The sequence below is a fragment of the Euleptes europaea genome, chromosome 1 (assembly GCF_029931775.1).
Source record: "Euleptes europaea isolate rEulEur1 chromosome 1, rEulEur1.hap1, whole genome shotgun sequence".
Lineage (NCBI taxonomy): Eukaryota > Metazoa > Chordata > Lepidosauria > Squamata > Sphaerodactylidae > Euleptes > Euleptes europaea.
In genome coordinates, this window is record NC_079312.1 from 8489938 (window position 1) to 8517822 (window position 27885).

The 27885-nt window shown below is 43.9% G+C and overlaps 1 protein-coding gene across 1 annotated transcript; it reads left to right on the top strand.

Annotated features, from left to right (window-relative positions):
• The first annotated feature begins 1689 nt into the window (after positions 1-1689).
• On the top strand, positions 1690-27579 carry LOC130482617 (zinc finger protein 883-like). The gene is made up of 8 exons (XM_056855447.1): positions 1690-1756; positions 2895-2964; positions 6568-6830; positions 7164-8268; positions 8317-8403; positions 24564-24648; positions 25640-25869; positions 27573-27579. Exons 1-8 carry the CDS (start codon positions 1690-1692, stop codon positions 27577-27579), a joined length of 1914 nt encoding a protein of 637 aa, XP_056711425.1.
• Positions 27580-27885: the final 306 nt, after the last annotated feature.

Here is a 27885-nt window from a genome sequence, read left to right on the forward strand (position 1 = left end):
TCCTCCTCCTTTTTGCAGGGCGGGGTATCCTTTGAGGAGGTGGCTGTGTATTTCACCCAGGAGGAGTGGGCCTTGCTGCACCCAGCACAAAGAGTTCTGTACAAGGAAGTCATGCTGGAGAATTTTGGGAACGTGGCCTCTCTGGGTGAGGATCTTTTCCCCCTGGGCTGTCCCCTTCTTGCTGCAGGGAGTGACTGTAACCTTGACAATGTGAGAGGGCATCAGAAGCAGTGCCAAGGGATGCCTGGTCTGGAGAAGGTGGGGTGGTGTAAGGAGGGGCTCCCCTCCAGTCTGGGTGTTGCTTCACCAGGACTGAGATGTGGCTGTGGAGGGAACTTTGCTAGCTTCTCTGCCACTCGCTAAGTTCTCAGCTGGCATTTCAATCAGACCTGAGCACCGAGCAGGGAAACAACTTGCAGTACCAGATGGATGATTCTTGGCCCTGTACTGTACTCCACCCCTCTTAGTTACCTATATTTTTGAAGGGACAGAATTAATCTGGTTTGGAATGACTGAATCTATGTGCACAAAGCACACCTAATTGTGTGCTTTTTTTCTGATAAAAAAGGAACCAAGGCGGTCAAACCCAGCCTTATATCCCAGCTGGAAGAAGAGGAAGAGCTGTTTCTTCTGAGCTCTGATGAAGAGGAGGGACTTGCAGGTAGCTGCTTAGATATCTGTCCTGGGACTGGGTGTTGCCTGTGCTTCCTTCCAAGGGTGGGTGGATTTCTGTGGCCTTATTTATCCTCGCAGTTAGAGTTTCTCCTCCAAAGACCTTGGATGAACTGTGAAGGCTGAAATGATGCCTGTAGGCATTGAATCTATGAAAATTGGCGACTTCTCCATTCTCAGCTCACTTATGCACAGTCAAGCCAAGTATTGTCTTCTCTGAGAGGCACTCTCTGGCAAGGGTGTTTGGCAGCCCTGTTTCTCCTGAGCTCCCTTTAGCTGGACAGGCCTTCACGCAGAGACACTTTGCCTGCAAAATAAAGGATGTGCTTCAGCACAGAGACACGATCCAAAGCAACCCCAGACAGCTGTCCTGTGAACTCATTTTACCTCCAGCCCAGAGCAGTGCTGCTTGTTATTGGGAAGGGTCCGGGGTAAACTGTATAGTAATCCTGGCTTTCCCAGTATATTTTAAACCCTATCCAGAATTTGTCTCTGCTGATTAACAGCCAAGGGCCTTTTGTGCCAAAAACCAACAGTTGAACACCATGGACCAAAAGATCTGAGCATAGGAAAATCAAATATGTAAAACTGCATCTCATCGCCTCACACTTATCTTACCTCTGTGATGTTTAAAGAGTGAGGCAAATTTGATTTATTGGATCCAGATTCGTTAATCAGATTAAAATTATCCCAGTTACTTGTTTCAGGTAGCCTGGCATACTTCATCCAGTCAAGTGCCGCTGTCTCTCTACTGGTTGATGGTTACTTCTGACAGCTTTGTCAAAACATTGCTACCCCAAACATCCTCCCCCCCAAAAAACAAGAAAGGCTGCCCCCCTTGTTAAAGCCTGTGTGTCTCCTTCCTATAATTCCCAAGGCAGGAAATGCCTGCGATTTCTTAAGCAATTAGGCCAGAATGCAAATTCTCCCTTGTCTCTCAGCTAATCACAGTACCTGTGAAAGGCTGTTCATATAATCGCCACAGGCCACAGATTAGTTAATACCATCTAGTCTGTCATGGGGCAGCCTGCTGAGGCTTCTTCAGACGAAGAGGATCTTTACGCAGTAGAAGAGAGGAACAGAAGCAAGCTAATCAGACACAGATGGTGGAATGTCCCCCATGCGTACAACCACCCAGGGCAGAGGATTCACCTGTGTTCAACAGTAGCATTGCCAAAGGTGCAGAACATTCCTGCTTGAGCATAGAAGGAGTGCTAGGTTACAAGCACTATGAAGAGCACTACTGGCTGAGAGCGATGAGAATAATGAGCTCCCTCCAGCAGAGTGCTGAGTCAGAGGAACCAGCAACAGCTGTTTCTTCTTAGGCTTATTTATGTAGGTGCTTTCATCCAGGCTGATGTGGGAACAACTTGTTACTACTACCCTGTGTTCTCTTGGTCCTCTGATCATTCCTGCAACTCTTGTGGCCTTGACCTTGGAACAGACTTTGACTTGACATTTGAACTTCCCTTTTGATACTGACACTTTGGATCCAGACCTAGAATAGCCCAATATTGACCCTCAGACTGCTATCTGATTACGCTACCTGTTTCTGGCCCTCAGATCTGGTGGCATTCAGGACTTTGTTCATCTCAGGACCAGACTCCCTACCAAGACACTGAAAGCGTTTCCAGATACCAAGCCTTTGAATTTGGTTCATGATGCTAATTTGGTTCATGATGTAATTTCAGGCTACTTTTTTTGCCATGTGCTCATCCAAAATATGGCAAAAAGAAGGAAAATGAGGGACTAACACTAAGTTACGAGAGCATAATGAGGAATTGACCTCGTTGCCAGCTCTTTCCCGCACCTTTCCTTTTTCAAGCGGGTTTACTCTCTGCTGCCCCATCTGGCTTGAATTAGAATTACAGTCTGTCACCTGGCAACTAGATTTGGCAAAAGAATCAGCGGATGCAGGGGCATCCTGTCCATTAGGTGCCCTTAAGTGATTGCCTAAGGCGCCAATGGTGGAGGGGCGCCAGTCAGCTCTCTTGCCCTCCCAGCCCCTGCTCTCTGCCACCCTCCCCTACCGAACCACCCTTCATTCCCTTCTTTCTGTGATGTTAAGAATGAACTTCATACTTTGTTTCTTGTTCTCATTAGACTACCTCCTTCTCCATCTGCACCTCTCTTCAGACCCTCTGTGCCAAAGCCATGTGTGTTAAAGCGTGAATGGCTGTCCGTCTCTTAAAGAGTGCCCTTGTTCTCCCCGTCTCTTCCAGTCCCTCAGACAGAGATTCTCACCTGCTGGATCTACAACAAATATTTTTGGGATTCCAGTACCCACCTGATGTAAGGAAACAGATCAGCAAAGCCAGAATGATATCAAGGGATAAACTGCTACAAGATAGGCCCAAATGAAACAACAACAGAACCCCACTGGTAGTCACATACAGCTCTCAGTTGAAGGCAGCTTGTAAGGAAAGTTGAAGCAAGTAAGGAAAGTTGAAGGCAGCAGGAAAAGAGGAAGACCCAACAAGAGATGGATAAACTCTATAAAGGAAGCCACGGCCCTCAATTTGCAAGATCTGAGCAAGGCTGTCAAAGACAGGACATTGATTCATAGGGTCGCCATTAGTTGGAAAAGACTTGACGACACTTAACGCACACACACATACACAGTGTCCTCCAAAATGTCCTATCTTTGACAGCCTGGCTCAGATCTTGCAAACTGAGCGCCGTGGCTTCCTTTATAGAGTCAATCCATCGCTTGTTGGGGCGTCTTCTTTTCCTGCTGCCTTCAACTTTACCTAGCATGATTGTCTTTTCCAGAGACTCTTGTCTTCTCATAATATGTCCTAAGTACGACAGCCTCAGTTTAGTCATTGTGGCTTCCAGGGTCAGTTCAGGCTTGATTTGATCTAAAACCCACTGATTTGTTTTTTTGGCTGTCCAGGGTATCCGTAACACTCTCCTCCAACACCACATTTCAAAGTAATCTACTTTCTTGCTATCAACTTTCCTCATTGTGCAGCTCTCACACCCATATATAGTAATAGGGAATACAATGGCATGAATTCATCTGATCTTGGTTGCCAGTGAAACATCCTTACACTTCAGAATCTTTTCTAGCTCCTTCATGGTTGCCCTTCCCAGTCTCAGTCTCCTTCTGATTTCTTGGCTGCACTCTCCCTTTTGGTTGATGAATAGAAAGTCCTCAACAATTTCAGTTTCCTCATCGTCAACCTTAAAGTTGTGTAATTCTCCTGTATTCATTACTTTTGTCTTCTTGATGTTCAGCTGCAGTCCTGCTTTGGCACTTTCTCTTTTAACTTCCAGCAGTAGTCGTTTCAAGTCTTCGCTATTTTCTGCCAGTAATGTAGTATCATCGGCATATCTCAAATTGTTAATGTTCCTCCCCCCAATTTTCACTCCACCTTCCTCTAAATCTAATCCAGCTTTCCTAACGATATGTTCTGCGTACAGATTGAAGAGGTAGGGGGATAAAATACATCCTTGTCTAACACCTTTGCCAATTAGAAACCATTCTGTTTCTCCATATTCTGTCCTAACCGTGGCCTCTTGTCCAGAATACAGGTTGCGCTTAAAAATGATCAGATGTGGTGGCACTCCCATTTCCTTTAAAACCAGCCACAGCTTTTCATGATCCACACAGTCAAAAGCTTTGCTGTAATTTATGAAACACAAGCTGATAGTCTTCTGAAATTCTCTCGTATGCTCCACTGATCTCTAGTGCCTCTTCCTCTTCTGAATCCAGCTTGAACATCAGGCATTTCTCGTTCCATATACGGTAACAGTCTTTTGTTGTACAGTGGGGTATAAATCTAATAAAATAAAATTTTAAAAATCACTGGATCTAACAACACCAGCCATACCATTTCAGGTTCATTCACTTGTTCCTCTTTCAGTGTTATATATATGTCAACAAACGTCCGCAATGCCCTTCCGCTCTGTACATCAGACAAACAGGTCAGTTCCTATGCAAAAGAATAAATGGACATAAATCTGACATTAAAAACGACCACTTGAAAGCCAGTGGCAGATTATATTAATCTTCCAGATCATTCATTTGCTGACCTGAGAGTTGCAGTCCTTATCCAAAGAAGCTTCAAGGAGAGATTACAATGTAAGATTGATGACTTTAATATTCTTGTTGCACTACAAATGCTAATTTTCTGCTAATTTCTAATTTTCTAAGCATTTCTATTATGCTGTAATCTATCTTCTTACAAGGTGCACTGTACCTCTTCATCCTGATTTTTTCTTTGCAGCACCCTTTCCACTTTCTGACTAGGATATAAGGACTCAGAGATCTCCATTCTGACTCGTATATGATTAAATCACTTCAGATCACGTGAAGCGATGGTATCGCTTTACTCTGCTCTGGTTAGACCTCACCTAGAGTATTGTGTTCAGTTTTGGGCACCACAATTTCAGAAAGATGTAGACAAGCTGGAACGTGTCCAGAGGAGAGCCACAAAGATGGTGAGGGGTCTAGAGACCAAGTCCTGTGAGGAAAGGTTGGAGGAGCTGGGTATGTTTAATCTGAAGAGGAGAAGACTGAGAGAGGACATAATAACCATCTTCAAGAACTTGATAGGCTGTCATATAGAAGAGGGTGCCGAGTTGTTTTCTGTTGCCCCAGATGGTCGGACCAGAACGAATGGGTTGAAATTAAATCAAAAGAGTTTCCATCTAGACATTAGGAAGAAATTTCTAACAGAGCGGTTCCTCAGTGGAACAGGCTTCCTCTTGAGGTGGTAAACTGTCAGATTTCAGTACCTCTATGATTCTTTAATACGGAACTTCACTCCAGACGTAGCAGCGAGTTGAATGTTTTATTAAGAAAGCAATAGGTTCAGCAGGTCCATACAAACATAAGGCCAGAATACAGATGTGGAGAACACTGGACATATTTATAGGGGACATACAATAAAATTGATTACATTAGGAACAGAACACAAAAGGACAAGGTGTAGCAGAGCTGTCGTGAACGGATCAGATACAAGGTAACAGAACAGTGATCGCCGGTGATCTCCCATTAAGAAACCTACTTGTGAAATTGACGCGTAAATGGCTGGGCGATCTCCCGGGCTCTCAGGCATTGTTCCGCAGTCCCTGTTAACACAGCAACGAATCTCAGGGCAAGTCCCCATAGAAACGCAGATGCCGGGCATGTGATGGCTTAGAAGCGGGGGGGGGGGGGAACGGAACTGGTCTGGACTCCATTTTGTTGTAGTGAGGAGCCATCTTGTTAGAACCGGGGCCCGACTGGATGCCCTCACTGACATAAGCTCTCCTTCCCTAGAGGTTTTTAAGCAGAGACTGGATGGCCATCTGTCAGCAATGCTGATTCTATGACCTTAGACAGTTCATAAGAGGGAGGGCATCTTGGCCATCCTCTGGACATGGAGCAGGGGTCATTGGGTGTATCTGTGGGGGGTGGTACTTGTGAATTTCCTGCATTGTGCAGGGGGTTGGAATAGATGACCCTGGTAGTCCCTTCCAACTCTATGATTCTATGAAAGGAGCCTTCAGTCTGGAAAGCTTATAGCCAGAAACTCTTGTTGGTTTCTAAGGTGCTACTGGATTTGAAATTAGATATTTGTGGAAACTGTCATATCATGACACCAGGTTCCCATTTCTTTCAGCAGGAGATGTTTTGGAGTCAGAGAGCAAAGGAAAACATCACCCCTTGAGGGAGAAAGCTGATATGTATTCAGACATGAAAGAGAAGGTTGAACATTATGATGCTCTGAGGAAGAAGGAGGAAAAACATTCACATAAAGGGAGGAATAATTCCAGTCTTTTACAGGGCGACCACTCTCTACAGGAAAAAATATACCAAGGAGGCAAGAGGAGTGAGCGCATTGCAAGGACAGGAAATTTTACTGAAAAATCAGCTAATAAAATTCAACAAAACACCTGTACCAGAAAAAAAGTATATAAATGCCTGGAGTGTGGGAAAAGCTTCCGACTGAGAGGAAAATTTGCCATCCATCAAAGAATTCATACAGGGGAGAAACCATATAAATGCATGGAGTGCGGGAAGAGCTTCAGAAGGAGTGGACACCTAATTTCCCACCAAAGAATTCACACAGGGGAGAAACCATATAAATGCATCGAGTGTGGGAAACGCTTCAGTCGGAATTATAGTCTTACTTCCCATCAAAGAATTCACACAAGGGAAGAACCATATAAATGCCTGGAGTGTGGGAAAAGCTTCAGTAGGAGTGCAGACCTTACTTCCCATCAAATAATTCACAGTGGGGGGAAACCATATACATGCTTGGAGTGTAAGAAAAGCTTTAGGAAGAGTAGATACCTAACTGTCCATCAAAGGATTCATACAGGGGAGAAACCATATAAATGCCTGGTGTGTGGAAAGAGCTTCAGTGAGCGTCGAAGCCTTACTGTCCATCAAAGAATTCACACAGGGGAGAAACCATATTCATGCCTGGAGTGTGGGAAAAGTTTCAGTCGTAATGGCACTCTTAATATCCATCAAACAATTCACACACAAAAACCACATAAATGTCTGGATTGTGGGAAAAGCTTCAGTAATAATGCAAAATTTTCTTCCCATCAAAGAATTCATACAGGGGAGAAACCTTATAAATGCATGGAGTGCGGGACGAGCTTCAGAAGGAGTGAACACCTAATTTGCCATCAAAGAATTCACACAGGGGAGAAACCATATAAATGCATGGAGTGTGGGAAAAGCTTCAGTCGGAATGATACTCTTACTTCCCATCAAAGAATTCACACAAGGGAAGAACCATATAAATGCCTGGAGTGTGGGGAAAGCTTCAGAAATAATCGCAGACTTACTTCCCATCAAAGGATTCACACAGGGGAGAAACTATATCAGTGCCTGGAGTGTGGGAAAAGCTTCAGTCGGAATGACAGTCTTATTTCCCATCAAAGAATTCATACAGGGGAAAAACCATACAAATGCCTGGAGTGTGGGAAAAGCTTCAGAAATAATCGCAGACTTACTGTCCATCAAAGAATTCACACAGGGGAGAAACCATATCAATGCCTGGAGTGTGGGAAAAGCTTCCGTTGGAATGACAGTCTTACTTCCCATCAAATCATTCACACAGGGGAGAAACCCTATAAGTGCCTGGAGTGTGGGAAAAGTTTCAGTCGTAATGGCACTCTTACTATCCATCAAAGAATTCACACAAGGGAAGGACCATATAAATGCCTGGAGTGTGGGAAAAGCTTCAGTAGTAATTCAAAACTTTCTTCCCATCAAAGGATTCACACAGGGGAGAAACCATATCAATGTCTGGAGTGTGGGGAAAGCTTCCGTTGGAATGACAGTCTTACTTCCCATCAAATCATTCACACAGGGGAGAAACCCTATAAGTGCCTGGAGTGTGGGAAAAGTTTCAGTCGTAATGGCACTCTTACTATCCATCAAAGAATTCACACAAGGGAAGGACCATATAAATGCCTGGAGTGTGGGAAAAGCTTCAGTAGTAATGCAAAACTTTCTTCCCATCAAAGGATTCACACAGGGGAGAAACCATATCAATGCCTGGAGTGTGGGAAAAGCTTCCGTTGGAATGACAGTCTTACTTCCCATCAAATCATTCACACAGGGGAAAAACCCTATAAGTGCCTGGAGTGTGGGAAAAGTTTCAGTCGTAATAGCACTCTTACTATCCATCAAAGAATTCACACAGAGAAACCACATAAATGTCTGGAGTGTGGGAAAAGCTTCAGTAGTAATGCAACACTTTCTTCCCATCAAAGGATTCACACAGGGGAGAAATCTTATAAGTGCCTGGAGTGTGGGAAAAGCTTCAGTCGGAATGACAGTCTTACTTACCATCAAAGAATTCATACAGGGGAAAAACCATATAAATGCCTGGAGTGTGGGAAAAGCTTCAGAAATAATGCAAGACTTTCTTCCCATCAAACGATCCATACAGGGGAGAAACCGTATAAATGTCTGGAGTGTGGGAAAAACTTCAGGCGGAGAGATAGTCTTACTTCCCATCAAAGAATTCACATGGAGGAGAAACCATATAAATGCCTGGAGTGTGGGAAAAGGTTCAGTTCGAATAATGGTCTTACTTACCATCAAAGAGTTCATACAGGGGAGAAACCATATACCTGCCTGGAGTGTGGGAAAAGCTTAAGTAGTAATGTAAAACTTTCTTCCCATCAAAGGATTCACACAGGGGAGAAACCATATAAATGCCTGGAGTGTGGAAAAAGCTTCCGTGACAGTGGACAACTTAGTACCCATCAAAAAATTCACACAGGAGGAACCATATAAAAGTCGAGTGTCGGAAAAGCTTCCGTCTCCATAATTAGCTTACTTACCGTCATACGATTTGCATAGGGGTGAAGCCATATGAATGTCAGTAGTGTGAGGAAAGCTTATTTTCACACCCAGTGGGTAAAGCAAATGAATGATCTTACTTACAGCTAGTACCCTGGTGACACCCACCAGTCACAGAGTGGTTTCTGATGTCAGTCTACTGAGGGACAGAAAGGGTACAGCCAGTCCCCACCCACCGGTGCCGCCACAGCCCTTGACCCCCTCTCCCATTGGGAGGAAAAACCGAGCAACTGTGTAACCATAATAGGACTGTGATGTTAGCAACACTCCAGGATACCCAACAGATGAGTCACAGAGGATTGTCACTGTCTACATGGAGCTTTGGATTCCCTGAGAATTACATCTGATCTCCAGACCACACAGACCCGTCCCCCTGGAACAAATAGCAGCTTCAGAGAGAAGACCCTAGGGTTTCACATCTCCACTGATCTCCATTTCCTTCCCACACAGAGCCCACTCCAAGCTCAATTCCAAGATGTCTCAGAATTTCTGGAGTCAGAACAGGCAAGCCTGGGTGAGTCAGTCATGGGCCCATCAGGCAGTGGTGTGGCATATACTGGGGGGGAACAGATGTCAACACCCTCAACTGAGTCCTAAACACACCTCCCCTCATACTCCTTTAGGGAAGGGTGCCCATGTGTCAAAAGGGCACATAAAGCTGAACCGCTCGGGAGGGCAGGGATGGTAGCTCAAAGAAATAGCACACCTGTTCTAGCAATCCGCCTCTGAAATTCACAGTTCATAGATCTGTGCTGCTTAAAGGTACACACTGTGCTGCTTAAAGGTACACTGCTTAAAAATTATACACACAATTTTCTTCAGTAAAGCGAAACAAATTTCCGGCCAAGATCATTATGCTTTCCCCCCTTAGACTATTCATAGATCCATGGTAAAAGTAAACGAGATACTCTAAAATCTTTCATTTTCCTGTCAAAAGGCCGGTTTTTTGTAGAAAAATATGACCCTTAGAATGGGAAAACATCTATTAATTCTTTAAGCATGTTTTAATATAGTGCATTGCCAGGAGGCAGTGGTTTTTTGTTTAAAATGAGTATGGAAACAGTGAACACACTAAAGTAGTTATGTCCTGACCTGGATGCCCTAGGCTGGCTGAGTCTTGTCAGATCTTGGAAGCCAAGCGATGTCAGCCCTGGTTAGTATTATGATGGGAGACCACTCAGGAAGTCTAGAATTGCTTTGCAGAGCCACTCAATGGCAAACTGCCTCTGGATGTCTCAATGGTCGTAATGTTGTCATAGTCTGACATGTTACAGCACATACATTTGTTGTACATGTGCAGAATTATTCATTATAACATTATAAAACTAACGCTACATATACAGACAGTTATGTAACTGAAGGTTTAGCTATTTTCAAACTAAAGGAAGAACAAAAGCCTCTGGCTTCATTTAGCTGGTTTCTAAAATACTCCTGCCATCTGTCAGGAGGATTCTTTCTTTACACTTTTAAGGTCTTTCAGTGCGGAACTTTCTACCCCTTTCCTTACAGTAGAGGGATTTTACCCTTTTCAAGGATGCCCTTCAAGATAATCTCTTAGGTGGAGACCACCACTACTTTAATAGCTGTCTTCATATCTTATCAGTTATAGATTGTCTTTCTCCCCCCACAGGCTATAAGGGATGCTCTTCCCTCACAAGGCTATAGGGGATATTTTCACCCTACAAGGTTACAAGACATGATTTTTACACTCCAAACTACAAGGCTAGCCAAGGCTAACTAATGCAATGTAAGCATATAATTGTGTATTAAGATTTAAATGTGTTAACATTATACTATTGATTTATAAATGAATGTATAATTGTGTTTTAAGATTTAAATGTGTTAACATTATACTGTTGATTTACAAATGAATGTATTAAATGTGTCTTGTGCTAGTAAGGAAAATGGTGTTAAATTTGAGTAATATAGAGTTATTACAAAGCTCAAAAATAATAGTTTATAGTTAAGTAAAATGGCAAAGAGGATATGGATGTCCAAATATGGTCATACAAGTGGAGCAACTTAGCACACTAAGTGGAGCTACTTAGCACACTAAGTGATGCAATTTAGTATATGCCTGCTACAGGGTTATAGCACCCTTCTAGATAATAGATGTGCAGTTCTTTTCTACCTCCTTTTCAAGGAGTTTGAAACAGCATATATACAGGCACAGTAAGACTAGATTTTCAGAGCTCAATCAGAGTCTCTCAGAAGATACTGGTATGTATAGTTTTGACATTATTTTAGATATTGTGAATTAGATACTTTAAACTGAATCAGATTTATTTGACTATTATATTTTGAAGTTGGATTTTAAAGCTGAATAGTATGTAATGCTTGCTTTTACTGCATACATTGTAACTGACTACATTGCCACTGCATACATTGTAACAGAGTGTTAAGACTTTGTAATTTGCATTTACACATTTTTACTAGAAGTATATCAATAAAAAGACTTGCTTTTTATAAAGTAGGTAAAGTCGTTGAGTCCTGCTTTGGTGGCTGGCTGAATAAGATAACATATCACTTCTTAGGAAGTGGTCCTTTCTAAGAGCCCAGCCACTTCAACAGCACGACCCGCTTCAATGTAACCATCTCTTGCGATGAAATCCACAATGGTGTCTTTGGTTCTAAAAGATGTTTATATTTTTGCCAGGTTTTAAATAAAGAAGATTTTACCTTACGTTGTTGAAATGATGTATGTGTCTTAATTTTATCATACCACAAATATCTGTGCCAACCACTTCTATTGTCAAAACCTTTTAAATCCAGTAGTCGTGTATTGGTGTGCTGGCGTAGGCCAAGGGCTGGGCGGTGCCCGCAGTCCTCAGACGTGCGGGGGGGTATCTAGCCCCTTTCGGAGCAGGCAACAAAGATTCTGTTATCTCTCAAGGTTAGTATTCAGAGGCGTCGTCAAAACAGGCAGGAGTCAACGGCCGGAAAGATCAATCATAGCAGTAGCAACAAGACAGGGAAATTGCACGGTTGCTTCCGCAAAGTGAAAGTGTGCCTGCACTGCCTTTATCAGTCAGTGCACTTCCAAGCTAGGCTTCATCCTGCAACGACTCAGCACCAGTTCTCTGTCTGCTTAGGCTTTCCAGGCGAGCACTCCTTCGCCTACCCTGCAAAACTATACGCTGGCGAGTCCTGATATGCCTATCAGGTTCAGGTGAGCTTGGAGGGCTGCCATTCTCAGCTTCCACTGCAGGAGTTGGGGGATGAGTAGCTTCTGTCTGCCGTTGTTCCATCTCTCTGCCTAGCTGTGGTTCCTGCTGAGTTGTTTCAGGCTCCTGTACTACTGACTGCAATGGAGGTACTGAAGGCCCAGAGGCAACCTGTTCCTCCACTTCAGCTTCAGAGTCCTCTGGGTCCTCAGCTCCGAAGGCAGGGCCCATGACAATTGGTCAGTTCCATCCAGTCTTTTAGCCATACTAAAGCAGATGCTTCAGCATACAGTTTAAAGTTAGGAAGTGCAAAGCCACCCCTTTCTTTCGAATCCACCAAATACTTGTAAGCAATTCTTGTTTTTTTTCCTTGCCAGATGAAATTCAATAAATCTTTTCTCCAAAGGTTAAAATATTTTGCTTGAGAGATTACAGGTAGATTTTGGAATAAAAACAATAATCTCGGTAATATGTTCATTTGAGTTGTCGAGATACGTCCCAAAAAGGAAAGGTTTTTGTTCATCCAGTTTGACATATCTTTTTTAATTGCTTCCCATAATTTAAAATAATAATAATTATTAACAAAATCTTTATTCTTAGTAGAAATCCAAATCCCCAGGTACTTTACTTTATTAGTCTTCTCCCATCCTATTTTAAAACCTGAAACATGGCCAAATGAATTCAATATTTCCAACAGTCTATTTGCCGATTGATTCGGATAGTTCAAGATTAATAAGAGATCATCTGCAAATACCCTCATTTTAAATTCATGTTTGTTTATCTTTAGGCCATGAATAGCTTCAGTTTCTCATATCTTACAACACAAGGTTTCCAAGACCAAAATAAAAAGTAAAGGGGAAAGCGGACATCCTTGTCTTGTCCCTTTTTGTATTTTACAAATGTCCGATATTGATTCATTTACCAGTATTTTTGCTTGTTGTTTAGTATAAATAGCTGTGATGTCTCTTCGAAATCTTTCACCAAAGTTCATTTTCTCTAGAACTTTCTTCATAAAGTCCCAGGAAACCATATCGAAAGCTTTTTCAGCATCCAGGAAAATAAAAGCTGCTTTATGTTGAATGTTATGTTCATAGTATTCCAATGCATCCAAAAGAATTCTAAGATTGTCTTTAATTTGTCTTCCCAGAACAAAGCCTGCTTGATCTTCATGAATTAAGTCTTTAATTAATTTTTTAACTCTATTCGACAATACAGAGGCATAGATTTTGTAATCCACATTCAATAGTGAAATAGGCCTATAATTAGCTACTTTTTCAGGGTCTCTTCCAGTTTTATGAATCAAGGAGATAAATGCATGTGACCATGTCTCAGGTAACAAACCTGTATCCAATATAGTATTGCAGACCATTAAAAAGGGGTTCAGAAAATTTGATTTAAATGTCCGATAAAACAGAGCTGTTATTTCATCGGGCCCAGGAGTTTTGTCTATTTTTTGTTCAATGATTGCTTCTTCTAGTTCTTCCAAAGAAATTGGTGCATCAATAGTTTTTTGTTGGGCTGATGACAATTTTTTGATATTTATAGAATTTTTTTTTTCATCTTCTTATCTGAAATATTGTCTTTCTGATATAATTGAGGGTAATAAGATGTAAATTCTTTTTGTATATCTCTTGTTGTATAAACCGGTCCTTTTGTAGTTTGTATTTTGGCTATAATTTTTTTTTTTTTAGAACCGAGTCTCTTAAATGAGTAGCCAAAAATTTACCAGGTCGATTTGCATGTTTGAAATACCTTTGCTTCGCAAATTTCACATTTTTATTCATCTCTTCTGTAACTACCAGGTTTAATTGATGTTTAAGAGCATTTATCTTCAACAGAATAGTATTTCTTTCATCCTCCTGAGATTCCATAGTTACGTGCTGTTCTAGGTTTTGTAAATCCCACAGGATATTATTTGTCAGCTGTAACTGCCTTCCATGCCGTATTTTTTTTAATCATAAAGCCTCTAATTACTGCTTTAAAGGCATCCCAAACTTTTTAAAGTGGTTTCTCCATTCATGTTGATTTCAAAAAAATCTTTAATAAGGGTACATAGTTCAGTCTTTATTTTCTCATCTCTCAAGAGTCTTGTCATTTAGTCTCCATCTAAATGCTTGTCTGTTATTCCGTTCAAATGAGACTGGATTATGGTCTGAGAATGTTCTTGGTACAATATGCACTTTACGTAACTGTGTGAAAATTGATTTACTTGCCCAAATCATGTCTATTCTGGAGTGTGAATCATGTCTTGCTGAATAGAAGGTATATTCTTTAGCTGTTGTGTTCATTGTCCCCCAAATGTCCTGCAATGCAAATTCCTCCATCATTTGAAAAAAAGTTTTCGGAAGGCATCCTTCTTTGTCATTTATAGCTTTAGTCTTCTTATCCAAAACAGAAGAGGTAACTCCATTGAAATCTCCCATCAGCAGGATTTGTTCTTCAGCATATTGAAGCAAAATGTCATGTAGTTGGTTCTTGTAGGTTATCCGGGCTGTGTAACCATGGTCTTGGTATTTTCTTTCCTGACGTTTCGCCAGCAGCTGTGGCAGGCATCTTCAGAGGAGTAACACTGAAGGACAGTGTCTCGCTGAAACACAGAGACACTGTCCTTCAGTGTTACTCCTCTGAAGATGCCTGCCACAGCTGCTGGCGAAACGTCAGGAAAGAAAATACCAAGACCACGGTTACACAGCCCCGATAACCTACAAGAACCAATGAACTCTGACCGTGAAAGCCTTCGACAATATTTTGTCATGTAGTTATTTTTAGAACTTAGCTTTCCCTTCATTTGGCACATAGATCCCAACTACTAATGTTTTTTGACCTAATATTTTTGTTCTAATTATCAATATTCTGCCTTCTTCATCCTTATAGATAAGTTCAGGGTTTAAATTGTGTTGTACATAAAAAGCTACCCCGTTAGTCTTTGTTTTAGAGGAGGAGATAAACACTTGTCCTAATGTCTTCCTTTCCAAGTACTTTCTATCCTTTTTCGAGATATGAGTTTCTTGTAGGCAAATTAAAGAGTATTTTTGTTTTTGTAAGAACTTAAAAATTCTTCCTCTTTTAACTTTTTCATTCAGTCCATTTACATTCCATGAAATTACTTTAGCCATGGTGATTGATTTATATAGAAATGAATTTTAAGACGATGATCCACCAACTGCTCCTTTCAAAGATTCTTCTTCTTCTTGTTCCTGCTCTTCTGGAATGAGGCCCATTCTTTTTTATATCTTCTCAGAAATTTTCCAACATCTTCCAGTGAAGTGACAGTAAATCTGACCTCTTTGTAACTGAAAGTAAGTCCTTGTGGCAATATCCAGTGATATTTTATTCCATTCTTCCTCAGCGCCATGGTGAAATCCTTGTATATGTTTCTCTTTGTCATTAAATGTCTAGGGATGTCTTTGAGGATTATTAACGGGGTCCCTTCCACAGACAAAGGATTCTCATAATGAACTTGCATAATAGCATCCTTCATCCTAATGTCATAGAAAGAGATGATATCTCTAGCCTTCGATTTCTTCAATCTGGTCGGTAGAGGGATCCTGTATATTCTGTTTATTGTATGATTTAACTCTTGTTCATCTATTTGAGTTAGGTCAGCCAATGTTTTTATAATGGTCTCTCTAGTATCACCTGATTCTTCAGGCAGGTACTTTCATATCCATAATGGCCAGTTGGTCCTTTACTGTCTCTTCTTGAGAATGCATTGCATCAAATTGTTGGTCATGGTTATCCATTCTTTTCTTAGCCTCTTTCTGTTCTTCAATCACCTTCTTGACTGAAGAGTACATTGTCTTCATATCTGTTTGCATTGTCGTACCTTGGGCTTTCATATCTTTGATCTCATCTGTTACAGTCTCCAGTTTTTGGTTAATAGATTGACTTAAAGTGTTCAACGTAACAGTTAATTGATTCATTTGTTGACTCACAGATCTTTGCTGCCTAAAGGTACTAAAATTATACGCACAATTTTCTTCAGTAAAGCGAAACAAATTTCCTGCCAAAGATCATTATGCTTTCCTCCCTTAGACTAGTCATAGATCCATGGTAAAAGTAAACGAGATATCTAAAATCTTTCATTTTCCTGTCAAAAAGGCCAGTTTGTTGTAGAAAAATAGCAGGGAAATTATGACCCTAAGAATGGGAAAACATCTATTAATTCTTTAAGCATGTTTTAATATAGTGCATTGCCAAGAGGCAGTGGTTTTTTGTTTAAAATGAGTAGGGAAACAATGAACACACTAAAGTAATATCCTGACCTGGATGCCCTAGGCTGGCTGAGTCTTGTCAGATCTTGGAAGCCAAGCAATGTCAGCCCTGGTTAGTATTTGGATGGGAGACCACTCAGGAAGTCTAGAATTGCTTTGCAGAGCCACTCAATGGCAAACTGCCTCTGGATGTCTCTTCTCTTGAACCTCTTACGGGGTTGCCATAAGTCAGCTGTAGCTTGACGGCACTTTTCACCATCAAAGTAATTTGCACAAGAAAATAATACCTACAGAAGAGTCAGTGCAAGAGAATAATATACTTACATCTCTTCAGTTGTCGGAACCCTGAAGAATGACAGAGGATGGGGCCTCTCTCCAGTCCAAATGCAGAGCTCTGTTTCACTGTATCAGTCTGGACTAAAGTTTCAATCCCTGAGCTGTTCCCTCAGCTTTTATACATTTTAACTATAGCAGTTCGTCATACTGGCCTTATTTAGTGTGAGCCTAGATATGCAGTATATGACGTCTGAATTTTTTTTTAAAAAAATACAGAAATAAGTTAAAAGCATTTTAACTCTTAAAACATTTTTCATTCATTAAGAATTTTATGGCTACTTACAATCCAAATTGTTGTTGTTATGCTAGATTTAGGAATGTATAAGCATACACCCTGGGAGTGTCGTTAAAATATTTCTGTTAAAAAAATCAAATGTAGCTATTAAATTAATCTAAGCAATTGCATATTAGCCAAACCAACTCATAGAATTTCATTATAATATGCATATCTAGACCAGGCTGGCATTACATTCAGAGTGTGCTCCTCATTATCAACCCAAAAGAGACAGTGCTAAAAGGTGATCACTGTAATCTATCATAACTTTTCCTAATTAGGAGAGAAGCTAGAAAGAGAGAGAAAATGTGGAGCAAAGTGAGAGAAAATCCTCAGGAGGCCAGGAAGGCACTGCGCCAGCGTTGTGGCCCTCCATACCAGCATCTGGGCTACTTACACCACCTTAAGTGCCCCAACGCTGGTGGGGAGAGCCGCACCCTGGTCTCTGGCTGCTTCTGTGGAATCACCATCCCAGGACACCAGTGAGGCCTTCCACCAGCCTCCCATCGGCGTAAAGGCTCATTCTGGCATTCTGGGGGGCATTATGGTGTCCCCGGGGGTGTTTCGGGAGGAACACAAACAGCAGTGCACCCTTGAATTACTGAGTTAACACAGAAAACAAAAAAAAAAATCAATGAAAAGCCAATCAGTTCCCTCATTCAAACCCTTTGGTGCAAGAGTACCAAGAGTGTAGATCCAAAATTTCCCTCCTCTTTAAAGTTTCTGTTGTTGAGATTATTCCACAATCTAGAAGCGAAGGTCTTTATCAGTATTAGCGCAGGTGGTGAAATGATGAACAGTGATGTCATCTTCCTAGTTCTAATAAAGCTCCTGTGCTCACAAATCCTCATCGTAAGGGGCCATATAGGCCATCTAATCCAACCCCTTGCTCAATGCAGGTTTAGCCTAGAGCAGGGGTGGGGAACCTTTTTTTCTGCCAAGGGCCATTTGGATATTTATAACATCATTTGAGGGCCATAAAAATGATCAACTTAAAAATTAGCCTGCTATATTTACTATATTTATTTACAGCAGGCAAGTAATTGCAGTATGCATAGACGTGGCAGTAATTAGCAGATGTAGACCTCTAGGACTAAGTATGCCTCTCAAAACAGGAAGATGAGACCACGTTAGTTGATGCAAGAGAATTCCTGAGAGCGGAAGTTTTGATCTATTGAATCAAATTGCTGTAGTATCCGGGCGGGAGACCTGCCAGTGAGCAGACAGTGGTTCCCCTCTGCATGGGAAGGGGAGGCAGTCGTCCATCCAGTTTTAGGATACAGGTTTGCTGGCTGCAGGTGCAGCAAGTGTCCCCCAGTGGCAGCGGCTGTTTCCCCAGCGCTTTCTTTACAACCTCTCCCCCTGCCTGGAGCGCAAGAGATTTCAGGAGCTCCCTTACAAAGCTGCTCGGTGTGGAAAGAGGTAAGGAGGTTTCTTTAATGCCGACCTGCCGGAGGACGGCAGGCGGACTGGGTGGCCAGCAGCCGGGCCACCTTAAGAGGGGAAGTGGGCTGAGAGCGCAAGAAGCAACCTGAGCAAAGCTGTTTGACTCATTTCCTGTTGCTACAGAGAAACGTCCGTTTATGCATGGGAGGTTTTGCCTTGCATTTGCTGCTCTCTAGATGTTTGCCTCTAGATGTGGGCCTTAAATGGTACGCGGATCGGACATTCTCCACCCCTGGCCTAGCTTGGAAAGAAGGCGGCGGAGGGGAGACATGATAGAGGTCTATAAAATTATGCATGGTTTGGAGAGAGTGGACAGGGAGAGGCTTTTCTCTCCCTCCCATAATACCAGAACACGGGGTCATCTGCTAAAGCTGGAGGGCGAGAGATTCAAAACAGATAAAAGGAAGTATTTTTTCACCCAACGCATAGTTAAATTGTGGAACTCCCTGCCCCAGGATGTGGTGATGGCTGCCAGCTTGGAGGGCTTTAAGAGGGGAGTGGACATATTCATGGAGGAGAAAGGTATTCATGGCTATCAGTCAGAATGGATTCTAGTCATGCTGCATACCTATTCTCTCTCGTATCAGAGGAGCGTGCCTATTATTTTGGGTGCGGTGGAACACAGGCAGGATGGTGCTGCTGCACTCGTCTTGTTAGTGGCTTCCTAGAGGCACCTGGTTGGCCCCTGTGTGAACAGACTGCTGGACTTGCTGGGCCTTGGTCTGATCCAGCAGGGCCTTTCTTATGTTCTTATGAATTCCAGGGTTGTGACATGGAGGCAGCAATGGGAAACCACCTCTGAACGTCTCTTGCCTTCAAAACCCGACCTCAATAATTTTCCATAAGGCCTAGCTCACTCTAGTCTCACAAACACCTGCAGGTTGTTACGCTAATGGGCAGAGCCGTCAAGGTCACTAGCTCATACCATCCGAATCAGTTGAACCAGCACATGTGTGGGAAGATGGGAGGGGGATGAGAGCACTCTTCTCTCCTGAACATAATTCCAGCTCAAATGGGCTAAAACAATCTAGAGACTTCTCCTTCGGGTCCACCTTGATTGGGAGTTGTGGGTCATCTGACCCTGGTCCACATTTCCACAAGTCTGGCTATGCCTTATGGTGGTCACTCTTTCTTTAAGCTTCAATTTCTAGGGTTGCCGACCTCCAGGTACTAGCTGGAGATTTCCTGCTATTACAACTGATCTCCAGACAATAGAGATCAGTTCACCAGGAGAAAATGGCTGCTTTGGCCATTGGACTATGGCATTGAAGTCCCTCCCCAAACTCCTCCCTCCTCAGGCTTTGCCCCAAAAACCTCCCACCGGTGACAAAGAAGGACCTGGCAACCGCTATTCAATTTCAGAATGTCACTCTGTTGCTTGAAACAACATCCTTATAGCTATGAAGATCAGCAACAATGTAACAACTTAGTAAGTATAATGTGGCCAGCTAGACTTTATTGTTTTCTTTGCCAGTTTGCCCATTTGACTATGTAACTTGTGTTTTAATCTACTTTTGAATCTTTTTCTATTAATAAACCTTTTTTGAGCTTTAAGGTTGTTGAGTTTCCCGGCCTAATACAGTGGTTTGGTTACTCCACTGGTACAAGACTGGGGCTCAGTCTTCACCGCCTTTATAGCTCACTGTAGCCAATCTGTGTCCTAGAGAGCAAGACCAGCCCATCAGCATATATATTAATGCAGGATGACCTTCTAAGCAAGGCGCATGGACAGAGATATCCTGCAGCACCAGTACAAAATCATTCAGGTGTAAATTAAATGGATGGGGTGCAAGAAGTGCATGGGGTGCCCTGTCATACTCCTGTCTGGACAGGGATTTGACTGGATAAGGAACCCAAGTTGTTTAATTTGACATACAATGGGTTTCCAGAGTAGGGGTTCATAATTAATCTCAGCAGTCTGGCAGCCAAGTGTATGGCATAAATCTTGTTCCATACACGTACTAGAGACAGAGTCAAAGGCAGCTGTTGAATCAATAATTGCTGCTTACAACTGTCCAGACGTGTCTTGCGAGTATTTAGTAATCAACGAAGCCTACGTATAGCAATGGTCTGTGCTTGTGCCTTTTTCTAAAGCCTGCTTGCTCATCTGTCACCTATTACTTTTTCCTCCTCCATCCACTGGAGCAGTTTCTTTTCCCAAAAAGTTGCATATAACTTTCCAATGACTGCTAAGAGATTGACTGGTTGATAATCTTGTGGATAATTCTTATTGCAGTGTTTATCTATTGGTGTGATAACCAGTGTGTGTGAGTAGAAAGGAAGTCCTAGCTCTTAAACTCGCCCTTAGTTCCTGCCTGCCGGTTATAGAAGGCCTCTCAGATCTGTGGAGCCCAGGCCATGAAGGGCCAACTAACAGTCCTGCCCTGTATTCTATACCCCGAATCTCCTCCCTGCCCACGCTCTGGGGATGAGTCTTCCACTTGGAGTTAGCGGAACCTCTGCTCCCCAGATTTTGCGCTGCTGCCTGTCTTTCTTTTCCTTGGGTCGTCTGTAGCCATGTAAGATGTCACCCACATATCTGAATGAATTAGCAAGAGCATGTATCGGAAGGTTTTCTGTTAAGTTTCTAGTCCTCATCAAGGTTCTAAATCTATGCTTAACCAACCCTCCTAAAACCCCAGAAGCTGTAAGGGATGTAAAAGGAGGGTGCTCCAGAGAGGACCAGCTTTGTACTGGTATTTCTTGACCTCTAAGGTGCTAGTGGACTCAGATCTAGCAATTCTGCACTGCAATCCTTAAACTAAAGGCATTACATCAGACAACGTGTGGTTTTTCAACACTTGCTTTTTACTTTGCTCTTAAGTTCTGCATCTTTTTCACACGATGTTTTTCCTTAGTATCAGAAGCATTTGCATGGAAAAGCACAGCCAACGTTCAAAATGCAGAAAAGACAAAGAAAGCCGAGTCCTGTTTCTTTTTGCTAAAGCGATCACCAAGGCAGGTCCCACGCTCCAAAACTCAAGGCTGAAAGTCTATTTACATTGAGGCAAAAAACAACCACCACCCATGATTATCAGGGAGATTTTTACATTTCTAACTTTAGGTCATCCCATTAAAACAGGCACAGCATAGCCCGACCCTTGGCTGTGGGAGATGTTTATTTGCTGCTGGTAACACCCTTTCCTGAGATGCTGGGTTTGCATTTTCTGCGCTGAGTCCCTTGAAAGGCTGAAAGGCTCTCTAGGGTTACATTGAGAGAGCCAGGGGGAGTCAGTCCTAGAGAGGCAAGTGGTGGGTGGGTGGGCGTGGGGAAGGGGGGGTTTAATACTCTCCCCTGGCTGCAGGCGACTCGCATTTTCCCGGGCTTCTGCTTGAAGGGCTGGGAGGGAAGCTGGTGAGCAAAAGGGTTCTGGGGCGGAGGAGGGGAAATAGGGGCCGGGGGCTGCGATGCAAGACCCGAAGCGGAGAGAAAGGAGGGGAGCCGGGGGTGAAAAAGAGCTCCCCCCCCACACCTTCTCCCCGCCCCATCCTGCCCCAGGAGGAGCCTCGTGGCCCCTTTGTGCAGCTGCGCCTTTGGAGGCTGGTCGGGGCTGCAGGCTGCCTAGAGGCAGGTCGACGAAGGGGAGGGGGGCAGATCTGGGGGTGCTGCAGGGAAGTCGAAGGGGGCTGGGAAGAAGAGGGGCGTTGGGTGGGGAACCCGGACTGTGTCTCTTCTTGGGTCTGTGATGAGTCACCCAAGGCGCAGCAAGGGAGAGTCTTGGAGGAAACTTTCCACCTCCTCCATATCAGCGTGGTGCCGTTTTGCCCTTGGGAAGTGGAGGCAGGTGTGCCAGGCCTTTTCCATGCAGGGGACTGGGTGCTCCAGGTGTGAGGCTTTTGGGAAGCAGCCCCCCCCCTTCCTGCTTTCTACTGCATCAGACCATCGGTCCACCAAAGTCAGTATTGTCTGCTCTGACTGGCAGTGGCTGTCCAGGGACCTGGGACCTTCTGCCTATGAAGCAGATGCTCTACCCCTGAGCCACCCCACCACCCCCTCCACCTGTTAGATTCTCTCTGCTCCCTGCTGGTGGAGATCGAATGCCCTGGGCGGCAGGCAGTCCACCTCCAGGAAGACAGCAGAGATGCAGAGTATGGGGTAATGGGGGGGGGGTTAACAGCATCTCTGAGCTAGCATACCCAGTGAGATGTAGTGGTAAGAATGCCAGACTAGGGGCAGGGAGACCCAGGTTCAAATCCCACCTCTGCTATAGAAGCTTACTGGGTGGCCTTGGGCCAGCCACACCCTCCCGGTCTAACCCAGTTCACAGGGTTGTTGTGAGGACGAAATGGAGGAGAAGAGACCGACCCAAGCCCCTGTGGATGTGTCCTTCCATCCCTTTGTCTGTCCCACTGAGGCAGGCATCTCTCCTCCGAAAATGAAGCGCAGATCCTCAGAATTGTCCAGCTGGTTCAGGACGGGAAGTGCAGTGCCAAAAAGGAAGGGAACTGGGAACATCTTGGCCCAGGTTGTGGCACCACCCCCATGCGATTTGCAAAGAGAGCCCTATGATTTGGGGGTGGAGGCAGCCATTTCCTGCCCTCCTTCCTTTGTAGAAGTCACCTCTGAATTTCAGAGTCTGCTGCTTGAATGGCTAGGAGGGATCTGGGAAGCTCAAAGGGGCTTTGGAGGGGGGAGATATGGGGGGGGGGCTGCAATAAAATTCCCAAAGCAGATAGAAGGGAGGGGTGGGCGAGAGAGAGAGTCCGCATTCGAAAGAGACGCTTTGTGCAGAGCCAAAGAAGAGCCGCCTGATAAAAATCTGACCAGAGGCAGGAATAGGAAAGAAACCTTCTTTGGGATTTAGACAGGGGAGGGGGCAATGGGTCGAGGCTGCGGAGAGGCAGGGGGGTAGGAGTTTATTCCACATCTGGTCTATATAAAACTTATATATATATATATATATATATATATATATATATATATATATATATATATATATATATATATATATATATATATATATATATATATATATATATATATATATACATACACACACACACACATACCACTTAAAAATAATATATCAGATCTACAATGTCCAATTCTCTAGAGAAGGGGGGGGGAGAAAACAAACTTTAAAAAGCAAATTAAACAATAACCAAATTTTTTTTGCTTCATGGTAAGATGCCAGAGTTCTCTACAGCACCACCCATTCCCATCCACTTAATTATAGAGGTGTATATGGACCAGCTACCATAATGACAGATTAAAAGAAATTAAAGGGAGGGGAGAAGTCACGGTAATATTTGTTTAAAGGCTAGAAAGTAAATAAAAATATGGGGGGGGGGGAGAGGAAGAAAGAGAAAAACATGGCAAGATACCCTGATAGTTAAACATAATATCAAAGATGCCCAGATGAAAACAATTTTTTTTAGCTCAACTCTAGGCTGAGTAGATTAATATAGAAGTGGACAATCTAATATTCTTTAAATGATCACAAGTAGCTACTCATTTCTCTGTAATATCCATAAACTCTCCTCCATCACCACATTTCAAAGAAATCTACTTTCTTCCCATCAGCTTTCTTCATGGTCAGCTTTCTTTCACACCCATACATAGTAAAATAAGGAACGCTAACCTGATCTTGGTTGCCAGCAACAGAATCTTACATTCATGGATATTTTCTAGCTCCTTCAGGGCAGCCCTTCCCGGGCTCAGGCTCCTTCAGATTTCTTGGCTGTAGTTTCCTTTTCGGTTAACGATGAAGCCAATGAATAGAAAATCTTGAACAATTTCCATTTCTTCATGGTCAATCTTAAAGTTGTATAATTCCCCGACTGTCATTACTTTTGTCTTCTCAATGTTCCAGTGTAATCCTGCTTTGGCACTTTGTGTTTTAACCGTCATCAGTAATTGTTTCAAGTCTTCACTCTTTTCTGCCAGTAAAGTGGTATCATCTACATATCTCAAATTCTTAATGTTCCTTCCACCAATTTTCAATCCCCATTTATCTAAATCTAATCCATCTGTCTTTATAATATGTTCTGCATATGGACTGAAGAGACAGAGAGGCAAAATGCATCCTTGTCTAATATCTTTGCCAATTGGAAACGATGCTGTTTCTCTATATTTTTCTCCTCCCCGCAGTTGCTGACTCCTGGTTTCCCCCTCTTATTCTTTTTCTTCCTCCTAGGCAGCAGAGAAAGATACCCTTGATGCCTCCTGCTCTTTCTCCTGATTGTGATGAAAGGAAAAGAAGCACTATGCAGCAAGCTCAGGTAAGGGGGGCATGGAGTGGGGTAGAATCACTGGGGAGACATACAGTGGAAGGCAGGGATGCCTCCTTCTCGGTTGCAAGACTCAGAGGATCAGGCTCTTGGCCCTGTGTTCTGGCACAGCACAATGTCAAGTCTGCCCACTGGGGAGGCAGGAAAGTGGTCCCCCCCAACTAGGATGGTGTGTGTACAGAAGCCCAGGCAGAGCCTATGGAACAGTATTGGCCCATGAATATGGACATCTCTGGCCTCTTCCCCGCAAGGCTGCTAGCCCCCCTGCCTATAAAAATAGCCCCTGTGGCTCCAATATGGCCATAAGGAGGGCTGGGAGTGTGTGTGTGTGGGGGAAATGTCCCCCCAGGACTCTTCTCCCCTTCTCTTTGTGGTAGGGTTGCCAACCTCCAGGTGGTACCTGGAGAACTCCCACTATTACGGTTGACAACCAAGATCAGTTTCCCTGGAAAAAATGGCTGCTTTGGAGAGAGGACTCTATAGCATTATAGCCTCTTGAGCCCTCTCTCCCCTCCTAAACCCCACCCTCCCCCGGATCCACCTCAAAAATCTCCAGGTATTTCCCAAGTGGGAGTTGGCCACCCTACTTTGTGCTCCTCTTCCAGTATTAATTTCCTGTCTCCGGCTTCTTGGCTTTTCTTCCCATGGACCATTTTTCCAGTGATGTAAGAAATGCTTCCTTTTTCTCCCTCCAGGGTGGGGTGTCCTTTAAAGAGGTGGCTGTGTATTTTACCAAGTGGGAGTGGACCCTGCTGCACCCAGCCCAAAGGGCCCTGTACAAGGAAGTCATGCTGGAGAATTTTGGGAACGTGGCCTCTCTGGGTGAGGATCCTTTTCTCCTGGGCTGTCTCCCTCTTGCTGGGGGGAAGTCCCTTGAGAGGACGGACGTGGTCAGGCAGTCCTGGCCTGGGCCTAATGGCTGATCTGTGCCACCCTCCATGATGCTTCCTCTGATGTGGGTTTTTTTGTTCTGGGCTTGCAGAGAGGGGGCCCCCGCCTGGCTGTCCTGTGTCTGGACCACATGAGAGGGTGTGAGAAGAAGCACCAAGGGATGCCTGGTCTGGAGACAGTGGGGCAGTCTAACTACAGGCTTCTCTCCCATCAGGGCCTTGCCTTGCCTGGGCTGAGAGGTGGTTGTGGAGTGAAGTTTGCTGACTCCTCTGCCACTTTACTTAGTTCCCAGCTGGCACTTCAAGATCAGCTGGGCATACAGTAGGCACAGAACTGCCAGTGCCAGATGCACGATTGTTGACCCAGTAATGTTATCTGGTCAGTCAGCACCTTTATTAGTTGTGTGTTTTGGAAAGGACAGTCTATCTCACTGGGAATTGCTGAATATATGTGCTCACAGAAGAGTTATAATTTTGTTTTTTTCCGTTTGTATAAAAAAGGACCTGAGATGGCTAAACCTGACCTCATATCCTGGCTGGAAGAGGAGGAAGAGCCTTTTCTCCTGATCTCTGAAGAAGAAAAGGGATTGGCAGGTAGTTGTTCAGACCTGTCGTGGGACTGCATGTTTTCTGCTCTTTCTTCCAAGGGTGGGCGGATTTCCATGGCCTTCTTTATGCTCACAGTTGCTTCTCCTCCAAAGAGGATAAATGCGTTGTGAAAGCTGAAATAGTGCTTTTGGATCTTTGTGAAAATTGGAGAGTTCCTTCTTCCAAATCAGATTGTGTCTTCCAAGTATGGTACACTCTAGGAGGCCGAGGCTTTCAGATGGAGGGCTGTTTGCCAACACTGTTTCTCCCAAGTTTCCTTTAACTAGCGATGCTAGGCCTCGATCTTGGGGCGCTGTCGATGGAAAGCAAAGCTCTTGCTTTTCTGTAGAGAAGTGACCCAAAAGAACCCCAGTCAGCTCTCACCTGAATTCATTGCCGCCTCAGCACACAGCAGTGTTGTAAGCCATTCTGGAGGGTCGGGTGCATACAATATGCCCATATAAAATCTAGCACCTTGCAGAGGGAATCCAGACTTTTTCAGCATATTTTCCACCCCAGCCAGGATTTGTATGTTCCAATTAACAGTTGATTACCTATTGTCTGGAGCAGCCAGTCGGGACTCTGATTAAGTACTCCAACAAATGTTTGGGAGGGGATTTGGCGAGGGGGGGGCTTCAACTGCAGATCCTCCAGTGGAGCTTAGCGGGGCATAATGCTACAGCGTGCACCCTCCAAAGAAGCCTCCGCCCGCCCAAGGGAACGGACCTTCGAAACCTAGAGAATAGTTGTAAGTGTAGGAGATCTCCAGGCCCTATTGGGATGTTGACAACCTCTGCTCAACAGAAAATGTGCATACTAGAAAAGATTTCCCACCCTTTCTCTCCCTCACAGGCAACAGTGGAAAGACATCCTTGATGCCTTTTCTGCCATTTCCTCCTTGTGGTGAAGGGAAGAGTGGCACCATGAAGCTAGCTCAGGTACATGGGAAAGGCGGGGTCCACTGGGGAGGTGTGTGGAGGATGGCAGTGAGGCTTCCTTCTGAGTTCCTCCCAGGAACTCCAACATAACTGTTTTTCCCCATATTGCTGCTGTTGTTATGGTTCTGATCAAACTACATAAGAATACAGAGATTAACACGGATACATATTATTAAAATCATGAACGTGTGACATCCCCATGGGGCTCTTCTGTCTTGCCCTTTCTTCTGGTCTTCTACTATAAATTTACTATGTCTGTTTTTTGCTTTTCCCCTATGGGCCAACTTTCCAGTGATGTAAAGAAATGCTTCCTCCTCCTTCTTGCAGGGCGGTGTATCCTTTGAGGAGGTGGCTGTGTATTTCACCCAGGGGGAGTGGGCCTTGCTGCACCCAGCCCAAAGAGTTCTGTACAAGGAAGTCATGCTGGAGAATTTTGGGAACGTCGTGGCCTCTCTGGGTGAGGATCTTTTCCCCCTGGGCTGTCCCCTTCTTGCTGCAGGGAGTGACTGTAACCTTGACTGCATGAGAGGGATGAGAAGCAGTGCCTAGAGGTGCTTGGCCTGGAGAAGGAGGGGTGGTGTAAGGAGGGGCTCCCCTCCAGTCTAGGCCTTGCCTCGCCAGGACTGAGATGTGGCTGTGGAGGGAACTTTGCTAGCTTCTCTACCACTTGCTTAGTTCTCAGCTGGCATTTCAATCAGACAGAGCAGGGAGAGCACAGAGCACAGAGCAGGGAAAGAACTTGCAGTGCCAGATGGATGATTCTTGGCCCAGTACTGTACTCCACCCCTCTTAGTTACCTGTATTTTTGAAGG

Excerpts from the sequence above, each read along its gene's own strand:
- LOC130482617 (XM_056855447.1), top strand. The coding sequence starts at position 1,690 with ATGGGGCAGCCTGCTGAGGCTTCTTCAGACGAAGAGGATCTTTACGCA. Across the intron at positions 8,404-24,563 it reads TCTTCCCATCAAAGGATTCA|GCAGCAGAGAAAGATACCCT; the intron begins CACAGGGGAGAA and ends TCTTCCTCCTAG. Across the intron at positions 24,649-25,639 it reads GCACTATGCAGCAAGCTCAG|AGAGGGGGCCCCCGCCTGGC; the intron begins GTAAGGGGGGCA and ends CTGGGCTTGCAG.